Source organism: Hemiscyllium ocellatum, chromosome 1 (assembly GCF_020745735.1).
Source record: "Hemiscyllium ocellatum isolate sHemOce1 chromosome 1, sHemOce1.pat.X.cur, whole genome shotgun sequence".
NCBI lineage: Eukaryota > Metazoa > Chordata > Chondrichthyes > Orectolobiformes > Hemiscylliidae > Hemiscyllium > Hemiscyllium ocellatum.
This window is the reverse complement of record NC_083401.1, coordinates 73,971,792-73,985,676: the sequence shown is the minus strand read 5'-3', so window position 1 is coordinate 73,985,676 and position 13,885 is coordinate 73,971,792. Positions and strand designations below refer to the sequence as shown.

General features: G+C 40.3%; 1 protein-coding gene across 1 annotated transcript in view; it reads right to left on the bottom strand.

The window, feature by feature from the left end:
* The window catches only part of itga1 (integrin, alpha 1), a 216,134-nt gene that overhangs the window by 161,861 nt on the left and 40,388 nt on the right, over window positions 1-13,885 (bottom strand). The window contains exons 4-6 of the mRNA XM_060822674.1: window positions 11,301-11,389; window positions 8,484-8,598; window positions 902-1,029 (exon numbers count right to left, since the gene is read on the bottom strand). Coding sequence (XP_060678657.1) covers window positions 902-1,029; window positions 8,484-8,598; window positions 11,301-11,389 — 332 coding nt within the window. The remainder of the gene's footprint in view (window positions 1-901; window positions 1,030-8,483; window positions 8,599-11,300; window positions 11,390-13,885) is intronic.

The window sequence follows — 13,885 nt, the reverse complement described above, 5'->3', positions numbered from 1 at the left end:
ACCATGGCTTTATGTTATAACCATAATCTCTGCATTATCTGACCCAAATGCAAATTGGCATTGGACAAATCTGATTAGAGAGATGAATACGTGACTCTAAAGCTGCTTTGGGAGGACTGAGTCCAATTTGTGGGACACTGGCATCAATACTGAGGAAAGTGGAACCTGTTCCATTGAGATGGCCCCTATCTGACCTGTGCTAGAGCGGTGTTCTTGCCTTCCAGTCGCGGGTCAGGTGAATTGGCCAAGCTAAATTGCCCGTAGTGTTAGGTAAGGGATAAATGTAGGGGTATGGGTGGGTTGCGCTTCGGCGGGTCGGTGTGGACTTGTTGGGCCGAAGGGCCTGTTTCCACACTGTAAGTCTAATCTAATCTAATCTAATCTAATCTATATAACTAGAGAAGTAGAGGGGTCAGAGATTGGTTAGTCATGTCTTGGGGCTGCTCACTGAAGTTGGTCAGTGGTCTGGGGCAAATACAGTACTGGTTATTCATATGTCAATCATTGAGGAGGGTTCAAGGGGGAGGGTTACAGGACTACTACCAAAAGGATGGGGATTCAAGGCTGAAGACGACTCACTCTGTATCCACCTTCCAAAAAGGGTCATGCACTACCACTCTCACTACTGCCTACATCGACCGTCATTTGCTGTTATCCACCCCAATACATGACATCACGAGTATTGCATGCCTTCTGTGCTGCCTCCCCATCTGCACCGGGTGTACATTCAGAGTCTGTCCCAGTGCCTTCAAAACTAGCTTTCCTGCTTCAGTGAATAAATCCTTTTTGGGATTACTTGCAGCAGAGACTGTTATGATTCTTGTATAAATTATCTTTCAGACCAGTTGACTAAGTAGTAAAACCAACACAAATATTTAAATAAAACAAGTATATGTCTGACCTGGGTTTGCTGAGGTCCAATTTCAATTTTTTCCAGCAGTTTTATAAGGAAGTTGTTAACACTAGTCCAAGGATATATGCTGTTCGAACCATCAAGTACAATCACAATGTCAAGCCGTGACTTGCAAGCTGCAATTACAAGTTGTTGCACTTTTAAATTAGAAACTAACATTCAACAATATTTTTAAAGAGCAGTACAATAACAAATGCAGACAACTTTGAAATTCAAGCACAACTTGGGTATGCAAAAGGGAGATTAACCAAATGTGCTGCCAGTGGGTTATCTCACCAACCAATGACAGAAATTAGAGTTATTATTTTTGTGTGGTTGCAATGACACTTATGGCTTACAAGCTATGTGACTATTCCGTACAATTATTTTGCTTTTGGTAGTATGTGGCATGTAATGGTTACTCCTTACTCTATCTAAATGCATTATGGTTTGTACAGCAACTACACTGCCTAGGACCGTAAGAAACTATAGAGCATTGTGAACAAAGCCCAGTCCATCAATCTTCCATCTGTTGACTCCATCTACACTTTTCATTGTTTTAGGAAAGTAGCCAATATCATCAAAGACCCTCCCACCCCAGTCATAATCTCTTCCAATCTCTTCCATCAGGCAGAAGATACAAAAGCTTAAACACATGTACCAACAGATACAAGAACAGCTTCTTCTATGCTGTTGTTAGACTTCAGAATGGGCCTCTCAAATTTCGCATCTAATGTTGATCTTGCTTTTTGTGGACCTCCTTTACAACTGTACCCCTGTATTCTTTGTCCTGTAGAATCGCCCTATGATCTTCATATGTTATGGTCTCCAAGTAGTGCACGCAAAACAAGACTTTTCACTGTACTTAGGTACATGTTGCAATAATAAATCAAATCAAATCAAATCAAATCAATATACTCAAGAGTAACTTTTGCCCTACCATGGTGATTTTCCAAAACCTCTTTCATTCACACTATTGTGTATAACACTGTTCCCCAAATGTACATCTCCCACATGTATTGACTATTCCACTCAAACTGACTTGCTTCACAATCTCTTGCGCATGATTGCTGATGTTATTGTTACATCATGAAGTACATCACCAACGTATTGCCATGTCCATTCCCAATATATTACAGGTAACACAGGCCTGAGGTTTGAATTTCTGTTGTCGACAGGTGAGACATTCCAGTGGAAGCATGGACTTACCAAATTGCCTTAACACTAGTTTGTTCAAACAAAATCGTTTAAGATAATTTATCACATAAAGAAAAACACAGTTACCAGAATTGTTCAGAAAAACAAACCTGTTTTATTCCATCATCCCATGTAATAAGAGATACTAGGACACAAGACTCCTACCAGGAACTTTTGTGGGAAAGTTGAACTGTGCTACAATCAGATCCACAGCTCATCCTGTAGACTATTAGAGTCCTCATGCAGCAATTCTGCTGTACGGACAGTTCTGCTAGATTTCTGCAATGCAATAGTGGTTTGCAAAATGCTGATGTTTTCGGTCTGCCACAGTGACATCACATGGAGTCTCCATGAGATGAATATCTTCCATGTGGTGTAGGGAATATTCCTGATGAAGAAGAATGATGATGAAGAAGGAAAGAGTATTAAGCAGAGTCTCAGCCCGATCTTTTCAACTCTAGCTCACTCAAGAGCATTTCAGCCGAACATTCCCCAATCCTTGTTCCCATGGCTAACATATGTCCCTGTCCTTTAGCACACTCCCACTTCCACCAGTTAAACATGCACAGTGAGGGAGCAGCCTTGCAATGCAGCTTGGTCCAGTTTATGTGCTTGAGCTCCACGGTGCACCATTTAAATAAGTGCTTGCTGTAAGATGCTTGGATACATGCCATGATGATGTGAAGGAGATTACACATGTCAGATGCCAACTGACTGTGGATGTGGAGTGCATGTAGTTGCTGCTCATACAGCGTGGCCTGAGACTTAGGTGCCAGGTCTTCAAGATGGAGTTTCAGAGGAGCCAGCAGTGAGCAGGAGTTGCCAGGTACCTGCTCTGATTGGTTGGAAAATGTAGTTTTTCGATCTCAAGAATGGTCTCACGCAACATCTTGCTGGATTTTCTCACACCGCCTGCTGTAGCCCATGTAGTTCAGGGCCTGGGAAGATGTTGCACAATATGCAAATTGTAAAATAGACATTAAGATTGAACATATTGCGTTATCTTGAAATTTAAAGCAATTAAAATCAATGGGAAATGAAATGGCCAAGTACAGAAGTGTTTGTAAAATGCATAAATATGGTATTACTAAGGAAAAAGCATTTAAAGACCAATATGAGTCAGTGCTGATAAATGTTTATGTTCATGCTCATACATCTAAATTTAAATCTTAAAAAAAATTGAAAATCCAGGGGTATGTATGCCTCCATTCATGTTGTTGCAGCAGTATTATAAACATGTTAGTAAAGATCTTTTTCAGATAAAACCAAAAATACAAATATTGCAGGAGGTCTTCTGTGATGTCAAAGGTTTGCAGTGTTGACAAAGCTGACAGAAATCACAGGGCAGCGGCCTGTCAAATTCAGGTTCACCTTAAGTTCATGAACTGAACTGAGTGGAGAAATGTGTAACATGTTCTCTCAATGGAGAAGAAATATTATGTAATCTCAGCAAAACTGCAAAGAATATCCATCTCCTGCTCCTTGACTCAGTATAATTCAAAATCATTCAAATGTTCTCTCTCTAAATCAAAAAAGAGATATGGTATGACACTGAGTCATCTGACAGATTGTACCACTGAGCACAGTAACACCAAACTGGCTTCTGTTAAAGTCAGACCAGCCTATTTGGTTTGTCCTGAATATACATTTACATATTCATTTTCAATTTAGAAGGAAATGCATGGAAAGCAAACTTTTAAGTACTGGCTGGAAGAACAGAGTATAGGAGTTGGATATATCAGCAATTTTAATGCAGAGTCAAGCCGTGCCAATTCCCTGAAGTGTTGTCACTTCTGTGTAATTTTTCACAAGGTATATTTTTCAGGAGTGAAGGTTACTTGCTAGGAAATGGTCTGATAGCAACTTATCCACGTTAGTGATCCCTTTTTCTTAAATTTGCAGTTTTTCCAACAGCCAGGGACCCCTCTGACAGCACAGGGGGTCTACCTAAAGCAGATTGGCTGCACCAGTTCAAGGAGGCAACTCACCCACCACTTTCTCAAGAGCCGTTAGGTATGGGCAATAAATATTGGACTGTTCTGCAATCTAAATCCCATGAGTGACTAAAAAAATCCTGGAAAATATTTGACTTTGTTGGGTAGATAATATGCTGTTGCAGCATTGGAACAGATAATTGAAGAAGCACAAGTCTTCAGTTGCCAAGTGAAATGTTCAGGTTGTAAGTTTGCTCGCTGAGCTGATAGATTTGACCTCAGATGTTTTTTCACCATGCTAGGTAACAGCATCTGTGAGCCTTTGATGAAACGCTGGTGTTTTGTCCCACTTGCTATTTGTGTGTCTTGGTCTGTTGTGGTGGGTGATATATCACTTCCAGTTCCTTTTCTGAGAGATTAGTCAGTGGGGTCCAAAATGATATATTTGTAAATGGAGTTCCGGTTTGAATGCCAGGCCTCTAGGAATTCCCCTAAGTGTCTTTGTTTAGCCTGTCTCAGGATGGATGTATTGTCCCAGTCAAACTGGTGTTCCTCTTTGTCTGTGTATATGGATACTAGTGATAGTTGGTCATGTCTGTTGGTGGCTAGTTGGTGCTTATGTATCCTGGTGGCTAGTTTCCTGCCCATCTGTCCAATGAAATGCTTGTTGCAGTCCTTGCAGGGTATTTTGTATATGATGTTTGTTCAGCTGGCGTTGTTGGTACGTGGTCCTTTAAATTCATCAGGAGCTATTTCAGTGTGGTGGTCGGTTTGTGGGCTACCATGATATCTAGGGGCCAGAGTAGTCTGGTCATCATCTCTGAGATGTCTTTAATGTATGGCAGGGTGGCTAAAGTCTCTGGCTGTGTTGTGTTGTCTTGTTTAGGCCTGTTCTGTAGGAATTGGTAGACTGTGCTTATCGGGTACCCATTGTTCCTGAATACATCATATAGGTGTTTTTCCTTGGCTTCTTGTAGTTCCAAGGTAATGCAGTGTGTTGTGGCTCATTTGAATAATGTCCTGATGTCCTCAGAACACCTCTGAAGAAGGGTCATCAGACCTGAAACACTAACTCTGATTTCTCTTCACAGATGTTGCCAGACCTGCTGAGCTTTTCCAATAACTTCTGTTTCTGAATCTGGAACATGGCTGCTATGTACGATTTTGCGAATAAAACCTTCTTCAAACAATTGCTTGTCTAATTTGCGAAGCATGTACATTTTCAGGAATTTTATATTATGGAATGCATCATAAATATTCATAGTTCTTGAATATTTTGTAGGTTTGCCTGATCAGTTTCTGGATCCCCTGAGGTGTTCTCAGCCTACAGATGGGCAAATCCATCATGCAAACATTACATAAACTGAATTCAATTATCGCTTCCTGGGTGATAGTGGTGAGACCAGAACTGATCTCAGTTCTTTTGGGTAGGAGAGCAAGAGAAGCATTCAGCGTAGATTCCCACTTCTAATTGTTGCTGGCAATGTATGCACATGCATTCTGCATGTCAATAGACTTGACTACAATCCTCCCATTATGACAAAACTCACTTTTATTTCTAACCCATAGCTAATTGTCTTTTTGGATGAAGCAGAGAATAACAACAACCTAACAACCATAACCAATTTAGCCTAAGTCAGCATAATCAGCAGGGGCAGGGAAACATGTGGGATAAAGCTGTTGAAAGTAATGTTCTATGTAAAATTCTCAGCAAGACCTGTTTTCATCTTTGGTATTGCTAATGTACCCATCCACCAACTATAATTAGCTCATATGGAAGTTGTAAGCATATAAGAGACAAGGACACTGAAGGGATATTTTCCTCACAGTAATTCAATGAGACATTGTGAGGTGGAAGTTAATGGCTCCTTCCTCCTTTGAGTCTTAGAATGGCTGGCTAATCTAGGTGTACATCATCCTCTGCATGAGTCCCCTCATTTAAGTTGGGGACAGGGAAGCCAGAGATTGGCTTTGCTGCCATGAATACAACTGCTGAAAATGTGTTGTTGGAAAAGCACAGCGGGTCAGGCAGCATCCAAGGAACAGGAGATTCGACGTTTCGGACATAAGCCCTTCTTCAGGAATCCTGAAGAAGGGCTTATGCCCGAAATGTCGAATCTCCTGTTCCTTGGATGCTGCCTGAGTGGCTGTGCTTTTCCAGCAATACATTTTCAGCTCTGATCTCCAGCATCTGCAGTCCTCACTTTCTCCTGCCATGAATACAAGCAAGGATCATGTAAGGGCATCATCCTATTGCCACTGGGAACCAAGTGTTGGGATCAGGCCATCAGGCAGTCTGTCTCTGGGCTCAGATAAGGTGTTTAGATTAGATTAGATTAGATTACAGTGTGGAAACAGGCCCTTTGGCCCAACAAGTCCACAACGACCTGCCAAAGCGCAACCCACCCAGACCCATTCCCCTACATTTACCCCTTTGCCTAACACTAGGGGCAATTTAGCTTGGCCAATTCACCTAACCTGCACATTTTTTGGACTGTGGGAGGAAACCGGAGCACCCGGAGGAAACCCAAGCAGACACGGGGAGAATGTGCAAACTCCACGCAGGACCCTCTTGCCTGGGCACCCAATAGTGCATGATGGACTGCACTACTGACAGAGACTGACCTCACTATAAGAGTCACCCTGCCTCCTCACTGTCTTCCATACCCATGATGAGATATACATAACTTGTCCCTGAAGCACCACCCTCCCCCATTCACCTTCTTCTTGGGCCTCCATTGTTTGCTGTTGCTCCTGCTCACCTGCTGTCTGAAAACCATGGCCTCTGCATTCAATGGCTATGCTGGAGTTGTAGAGCTGGTGGTCCACTAATTGGGCATCAACTCTAAAGGCAAGGTCTTAGCCTTCAGAAGCACAAACACACCCAAGATAAGATAATGACCAAGCAGGAGACATTTAACTTCACTGGGGCTTCTGGAACTAGATGCGGAGATGCTATCATTGGCTTTCTGGCCTGTGCCTGACACTACTATAAATCTACTCCCCTGTGCTGTTCTCATAGAAAACAAACATCTGGAAAAGGTGGAACTTGTTTTGTCATTAATGTCGATGTAGAACAAATGGATTAGCTCTGTAAAGGCCATGTCATTAAAATGAAAGGCTGGGGATGAATTCAATTTTAGCCCTATCTAGACATTTTGTAAACATGCAAGTAGAGTTTTGCCTCATTGAAGTCACAGCAAAATCCATGCATTAAACATGATTTCAACAAATATTAACTGTGGTATTACTAAAGTTGATAAATTGGCATATGGCAGAAACAATATTAGACTCTTTTGTTTTTGCTTAGTATTCCATTACTGTCAGAATGAATTTCACTGGGTAAGTGGTTATTAAAAACATTTGAAGGGAAATCTACTTGAAAAAAAGAGATTGGAAAAAAAAATTATGTTAAAATCAATTCCAAACATTGTTGAGGAAAAGTTTCTTTGTGCTGTAGTTTGTTATAAAAATTAAAGATTCAAAACGCTAAAAATACACTTGTAATTTGCTATGACTTGTACAAAAACCTGATGCAATAAATGAGCCAGAGCATTACCAAAACAAAATATATGCATGCTGGAAATCTGAAATAAAAATAGAAAATGCTGCAATACTCAGCCACTCTGCCAGTATCTTTGGAGAGACAGAAACAGATTTTCATGAATGTCTGAATACAGCTTTTGTCTCTTTACTTCTCTTAACACCACTCCCTTTGGCTACCAATCTACTCCCTATCACAGAGCTTTCATTCTTTTGTCTCCCTCCTGCTTTCTATTTGTAGATATCCAATGACAGTTTTAACCTTTCTGAGTCCTGATGATTGCAGTGATTGAAAACTTTAACTCTGAAACTGAATCTGAAATATTAACTCTCTTTCCCTGTCCACAGATACTGCCAGACCTACTTAATGTTTCCAATATTTTCTGTTTTCTTTTGCATTTGAGTGTTAGTTTACTTCTGGGTCACTGAGCAAGTCTCTATCAGATTACTTAATAAAGATAAGTTTCTTGAGAGAAAGAATATTCCCTAATCTTGTGTTAATTCATCAATTCAAAGTCATTGGATTGATGCTATTTGCCTTTCTTCAAATTTTACTGGCTTGAACATCATTTCTCAATGTAAGAGCCAAAAAAAGGCCAAGTAAAAGGATCAACATTTTTGTTAAAGCGCACATACATACAAATACATCTAAAAGCTGCTACTACAAACATGGCAATGACATATGCAAGTATCTTCTGAGCAAGCATTTTTTAACATCATTGTTTGTTTTTTCAGCAAGTCCCCTTATGGGAAATGTTTAATGAAAAATAATCAAACAATCTGTGGGTTGCTTTTATTCCTGAATATGGAGACTATTTCTCCCTAAATTGGAAATTGTGCTGAACACAGATGCCATATATGTTCACTTTATTGAAATCTGTTAAGTCATACAGAATCGAGCTCTTTGGCTTACATACCTTTCACTGTAGGCGCTATTGTGTTTACAGCTTGGAAAGTGGAGCTTACACTCAAACAGGCACCAGCTGCATAATATAGACCTCCACATTTGTAAGAATAAAGTGGTCCACATGTCTGAAAGTTTTTTAAAAAAAGCAACAAATATAGTTTAGAATATCAGTAAAACAGTTTATAATCTTTTCCTTCTCCATCCCCGAATTTCCTTTTACTCCCAGTGATTGAAACTTGGAAAAGTTTGTTGGAGCTTAATATCCTCTTGTAATTTACGAATTGTGACCATTCTAAAAGTGTGTACCTAGACAGTGAAGTTAGACTATTTAACCATGGAGCCAAAATCCATTTTATCTGACATTAATACAGGACACTAAAGCACTTGCACATAAGAAATCTCAGAGGTAGGTGGAAGGCTACAGTTTGCTGGTGTTAATTACACGAGGCCATGGGGTGTGGGCAGAGTGGCATAACTTAGAGTGAAAAGAATGAGGAGCCATGAGAGGTGGGTAGGGGGATGGCAAAGTGGCATTGGTATAACCTTTTTGGATTTACCATTCAAAAGGTTCCCTCATCCAGCCTGCAATTCATGATATCTCAGAGGGACCATAAATTATGATTTCTTGAAAAGTTGGCTGAACTTCACAAAACTGAAGAGGGTGAGCAGATACCTATTCCTGAAATCCTCAGATGCAGCTGGAAAGATTGGTGTTTCATGGTACAGGCCCAGACCTGCATCAGATCACACCCTTATCCTGCCTTGACAAAACACAGACTGGGAATCCTACAATTGGCTTCCACAGCCCACACTTTTAAAGGTTGATAGAGTCTCTCCAACACTGTAAGAATCCAGCCTGCTGTGTTTTTGGGGATGTCAATGAGGAGGAGAGTTCAGATGATAAACAGGTGGCGGCCAAGGATACAGGGCAACCTCGATTACCCAAATGACACAGGCAGGGAGTGTTTTGTTCGGATTATCGAATGTTCAGATAACACAGTTTGCCCAAACATTGGGACCTTGAGATCTTGTTCGGATAATCCGAAATTTGGATAATCGATATTTGGATAATCAAGGTTGTACTGTGAATGCTTTTGATAGTAGAAAGGGTTCTCTAGCTGTCATCTAATTTGTTAAGAATGGAATCAGATGTTCCACTCCATTCATTGGATATTGAAGGAGAGGCAGTGGAAGAGGAAGGTGGGATGAATTGTGGAGGGAGGTCAAGAAGCGTGAAGAATTTTGTGTTAACATTGCGTGTTATTTCTGATTTTGCTATGGGCTATTTTGATACTTACCAGAGCAAGCTCCTGATGTAGGTATGTATGGTTTCCAAAAAGTTGAAAATGGATTTGAAGGACCATATCCATACTGAAGGACCTTGGGCAGAAAGACAGATTGAAGATGGGGAGGTAGTTTGCAATGGTACCTTAGTCCAAATATGGGCAAGAGAACTGAACTTCAGAGGTGAGAGGAAAGCAATTGTCCTTGACTGAGTGTGGCATCAAGGAGCCCGAGGAAAACTAAGAGTAGGGGGAAAGTTCTCCACTAGTTGAAGTTATATCTACTGAAAAGGAAGGTGGTTTTTGGAGGTCAGTCAAATCAATTCCAGGATATTCTGCAGGAGTTCCTCAGGGTAGTGTCGTCAGCCCAACCATCTTGAGCTGTTTCATTAATGACCTTCCCTTCATCATAAGATACTGGATTCATTTTTGAGCAGCACATTGGCTGCAGAGGTTCAGGAGGCAACTCACCACCACTTCTTTCAGAGCAATTAGGAATGGATAGTAAATGCTGGCCTAGCCAGCAACGCCCATATTCTAAGATCAAAATAAACAAAGAATAATTTGGAGAAAATTGCCAGGACATGCATTTCTGGTCTCCTTCCTATCAGAAAGATGATGTGAAACTTGAAAGGGTTCAGAAAAGATTTACAAAGATGTTGCCAGGGTTGGAGGATCTGAGCTACAGGGAGAGGCTGAATATGCTGGGGCTGTTTTCCCTGAAGCATCGGAGGCTGAGGGGTGACCTTATAGAAGTTTACAAAATTATGAGGAGCATGGATAGGATAAATAGACAAAGTTTTTTCCCTGGGGTCGGGGAGTCTAGAACTAGAGGGCATAGGTTTAGGGTGAGAGGGGAAAGATATAAAAGAGACCTAAGGGGCAACTTTTTCATGTAGAGGGTGGTACGTGTATGGAATGAGCTGCCAGAGGAAGTGGTGGAGGCTAATACAATTGCAACATTTAAGAGGCATTTGGATGGATATATGAATAGGAAAGGTTTGGAGGGATATGGGCCAGGTGCTGGAAGGTGGGACTAGATTGAGTTAGGATATCTGGTCGGCATGGACAGGTTGGACCGAAAGGTCTGTTTCCATGCTGTACATCTCTATGACTCTATGACTCTATGAGTCAAGTCTGGAAAACAAGTTCCTATGAATTGCCCCAAAATGCAGAAGAACCTTTATTGCTTGTTTCATAAGTCAAATACATATCAGCTCAAATTGCACCATTTTGTTCATGTTATAGTTTTTTATATTAAACATCAATGGGAGTAAGCAATGACTGATATCTTTCACTATTTTCCTGCCAATTCATTGAACACTTTCTCTATAGTTATATCGCTTGACGTTGCAACACTTTTGTTATAATTTTTCATTTTGTATTCAAAACCTGTCATTGTGATGGGTGCAGAGTTCACATCTTGTACTTGACAGAAAAAAAACTTTCATGTATTTTTGTTTCTTTATGCATTCAGTGGAATTAAAGCAACTCTTATTTGGTAGTACCATAAATACATTCAAAATGGAACTTAAGTTTCTTACCAGAAAGCCTGCTTTAGGATTTAATGTCAATGACATTCCCAAAGTCATATTGTCTTTAACTTCAGTGATGTTAGGAACAGTTAAAAACTCTGTAAAAAACAACAATGGAAATAGTGTGACTATGAGTTTTCTGCATAATTGTACAATTTACAATATTGTTGAGAACTATCAGATGTTTTGCAGTCTGGTTATGTTCTATCATCTATAGACTTACTTAGGACATTTTTGCTCTCAGTTATACAAGGAAGGTAAGAAAACTGAAGGAAGTCACCTAGGACCATTACTTCTCATTTTATCTCATGATTTCCTATATGGAATTAATGTGTATTATGTTGGAGTACAATTCCATAGTTTTCATTATGTCCAGTACCTGCTCGAAGTGACCACCATTTTATCTGAGATTGCATTTTAAACTTTAACCGGAGGGTAATATTATGAACTCATTCATCCTCTCTATACATGTGCAAACATGTACAGTTCTGGTAAAGAACAGATTTTGAGGAATAAATCATGCAAACAGACATTTTATTCAAGCTAACATGCATGTTAAATACTTGGACAAAGGCACTGAGGGACTCTGCTGTAAGCTCTTCCATCTGCCTCAGATCCTCCAAGATGGTTCTCAGTACTTGCATATGCATGTAAAGATCAAAAACATCAAACTTATTTTTATAAATGTATTCAAAGATCCAAGTCCACAGGATCCAGGGGTCAGCTTTTGTGAAGTATCTTTCCCAACATTGTCAAACACCCATTGATCATGTCCAAGAAACTGATACAGAGACATTGTGACTATGTAACTTGACTCATAGTCCAGATCCTAAATTAATGATCCAAAGACAAAAAAATCAAATCCCTCCATGGTGACTGAGGAATTAAAATTCAGCTAATAAATAAATCTCAGAACCAAAGTGACTATACAGATAGTTCTTCTATTATGCAGCAGTTGCGTTCTTGTGCAACTTGCACTACAGAAAAATTGTGCTTTAGAGACAGTGCTTGAAGTGTTGGCAATGTAATCATATTACAGTCAAGTTTGCACTTGAAAACAGTGTCCCCAATTCATCAGTCATGTTACAGCAAATTCATGTTAATGAAACTCGTGTTCTCGCAGAATGACCTGTAGTAATGGTATATATGAAAGTATTGGATTGCTGTAAGGCCCATCTGGTTCACTAATGTCCTTTAGGACGGACATATAAACTATTTCATGCCCAGACTGGGCCTATATACCATGTTAGATTCTTGGAAATGGGACAATCTTTCAATCACCCTCTGAAACGGCCTGGCAGATAGTCTAATTATATCAAACTGTGTTGAGAATAAGAATGAAGCCAGTGGGCCACATGACATTGACCAAGATACCGAGAGCAAAAGCATGTCCAGACCAGTTAAACCTGCACCCCTCCTCACTTATATCTGAGTACCTGTGCCAAATTTGAGAAAATCATTTTACACATTGGCCAACCAACAGTCGAGCATAGACATATATAACAGAATTATACCAATGTTCCAGGAGACCAACATCACCAGCCTGCAATATGTCCAGCTGGACCAAGCCACCAGAAATTTTCGCACAGTGGCACATAATTGGGAGTGGCTTTGGTTGTCCTCACTGTACCTCTAATTTGTTGCAGTAAATTTCTTTACGCATTTAGGTAAAAACAGGGTAAAAACAAGGAATTCAGATGCTGGAAACCAGAATCTAGATTAGAGTGGTGCTGGAAAAGCACAGCAGGTTAGGCAGCATCTGAGGAGCAGGAAAATCGATGTTTTGGGCAAAAGCCCTTCATCAGGAATAGAGCACATTCTTGATTCCTCTATTCCTGATGAAGGACTTTTGCCCGAAATGTTGATTTTCCTGCTCCTCGGATGCTGTCTGACCTGCTCCTTTACACGTTTGGCCACTTATGGTTTTTTTTCTTGCACAGCCATGCATATACAATGAGTTAAAGGCTGCTTATCTGCAGCCTAGGCGGTAAACTTCAGATTGTGTGCAGCTACATGGCTGAGGGGGAGTATTTGTCTGAATCTGAGAGCATCAAGTCAAACATAGCCAAGAAAATCTGATAATCAATCCTCCCTACACCTTCTGCTTGCTGTGCATATTAGTTATTACATTGCATGGTCCTAATAAAATTGTTGCAACTGGAATATAGATCCACAGATTTGTTATGGTGCAGAAAGAAGCCATTCAACCCCCCATGACTACACCGACTCTCTGAGCATTTTAGTTTACTGCCACTCTCCTGTACTTTCTCCCTTGCCTTTCACATTGTTACTATTTAAATAATCATCCAATCCCCTCTTGAGGATTTCAATAGAACTTGCCTCTAATGCACTTCTAGGTATTTCATAATCAATTACTCATTGAGTGAAAAGACTTTTTCTCATATTGCATTTGTTTTTCTTGCAAAGCACTTCAAAAATGTGCCTCTGGTTCTTCATCCATTTATGGCTGTGAACAGTTTATCTCTCCCACGCTGTTCAGACTCCAAAATAATGTTGAAAACTTCTATGAATCTTAGCCTTCTCCTCTACAAGGAAAACAGGCCCAATTTTTCTGATCTTAACTTGTAACTGAA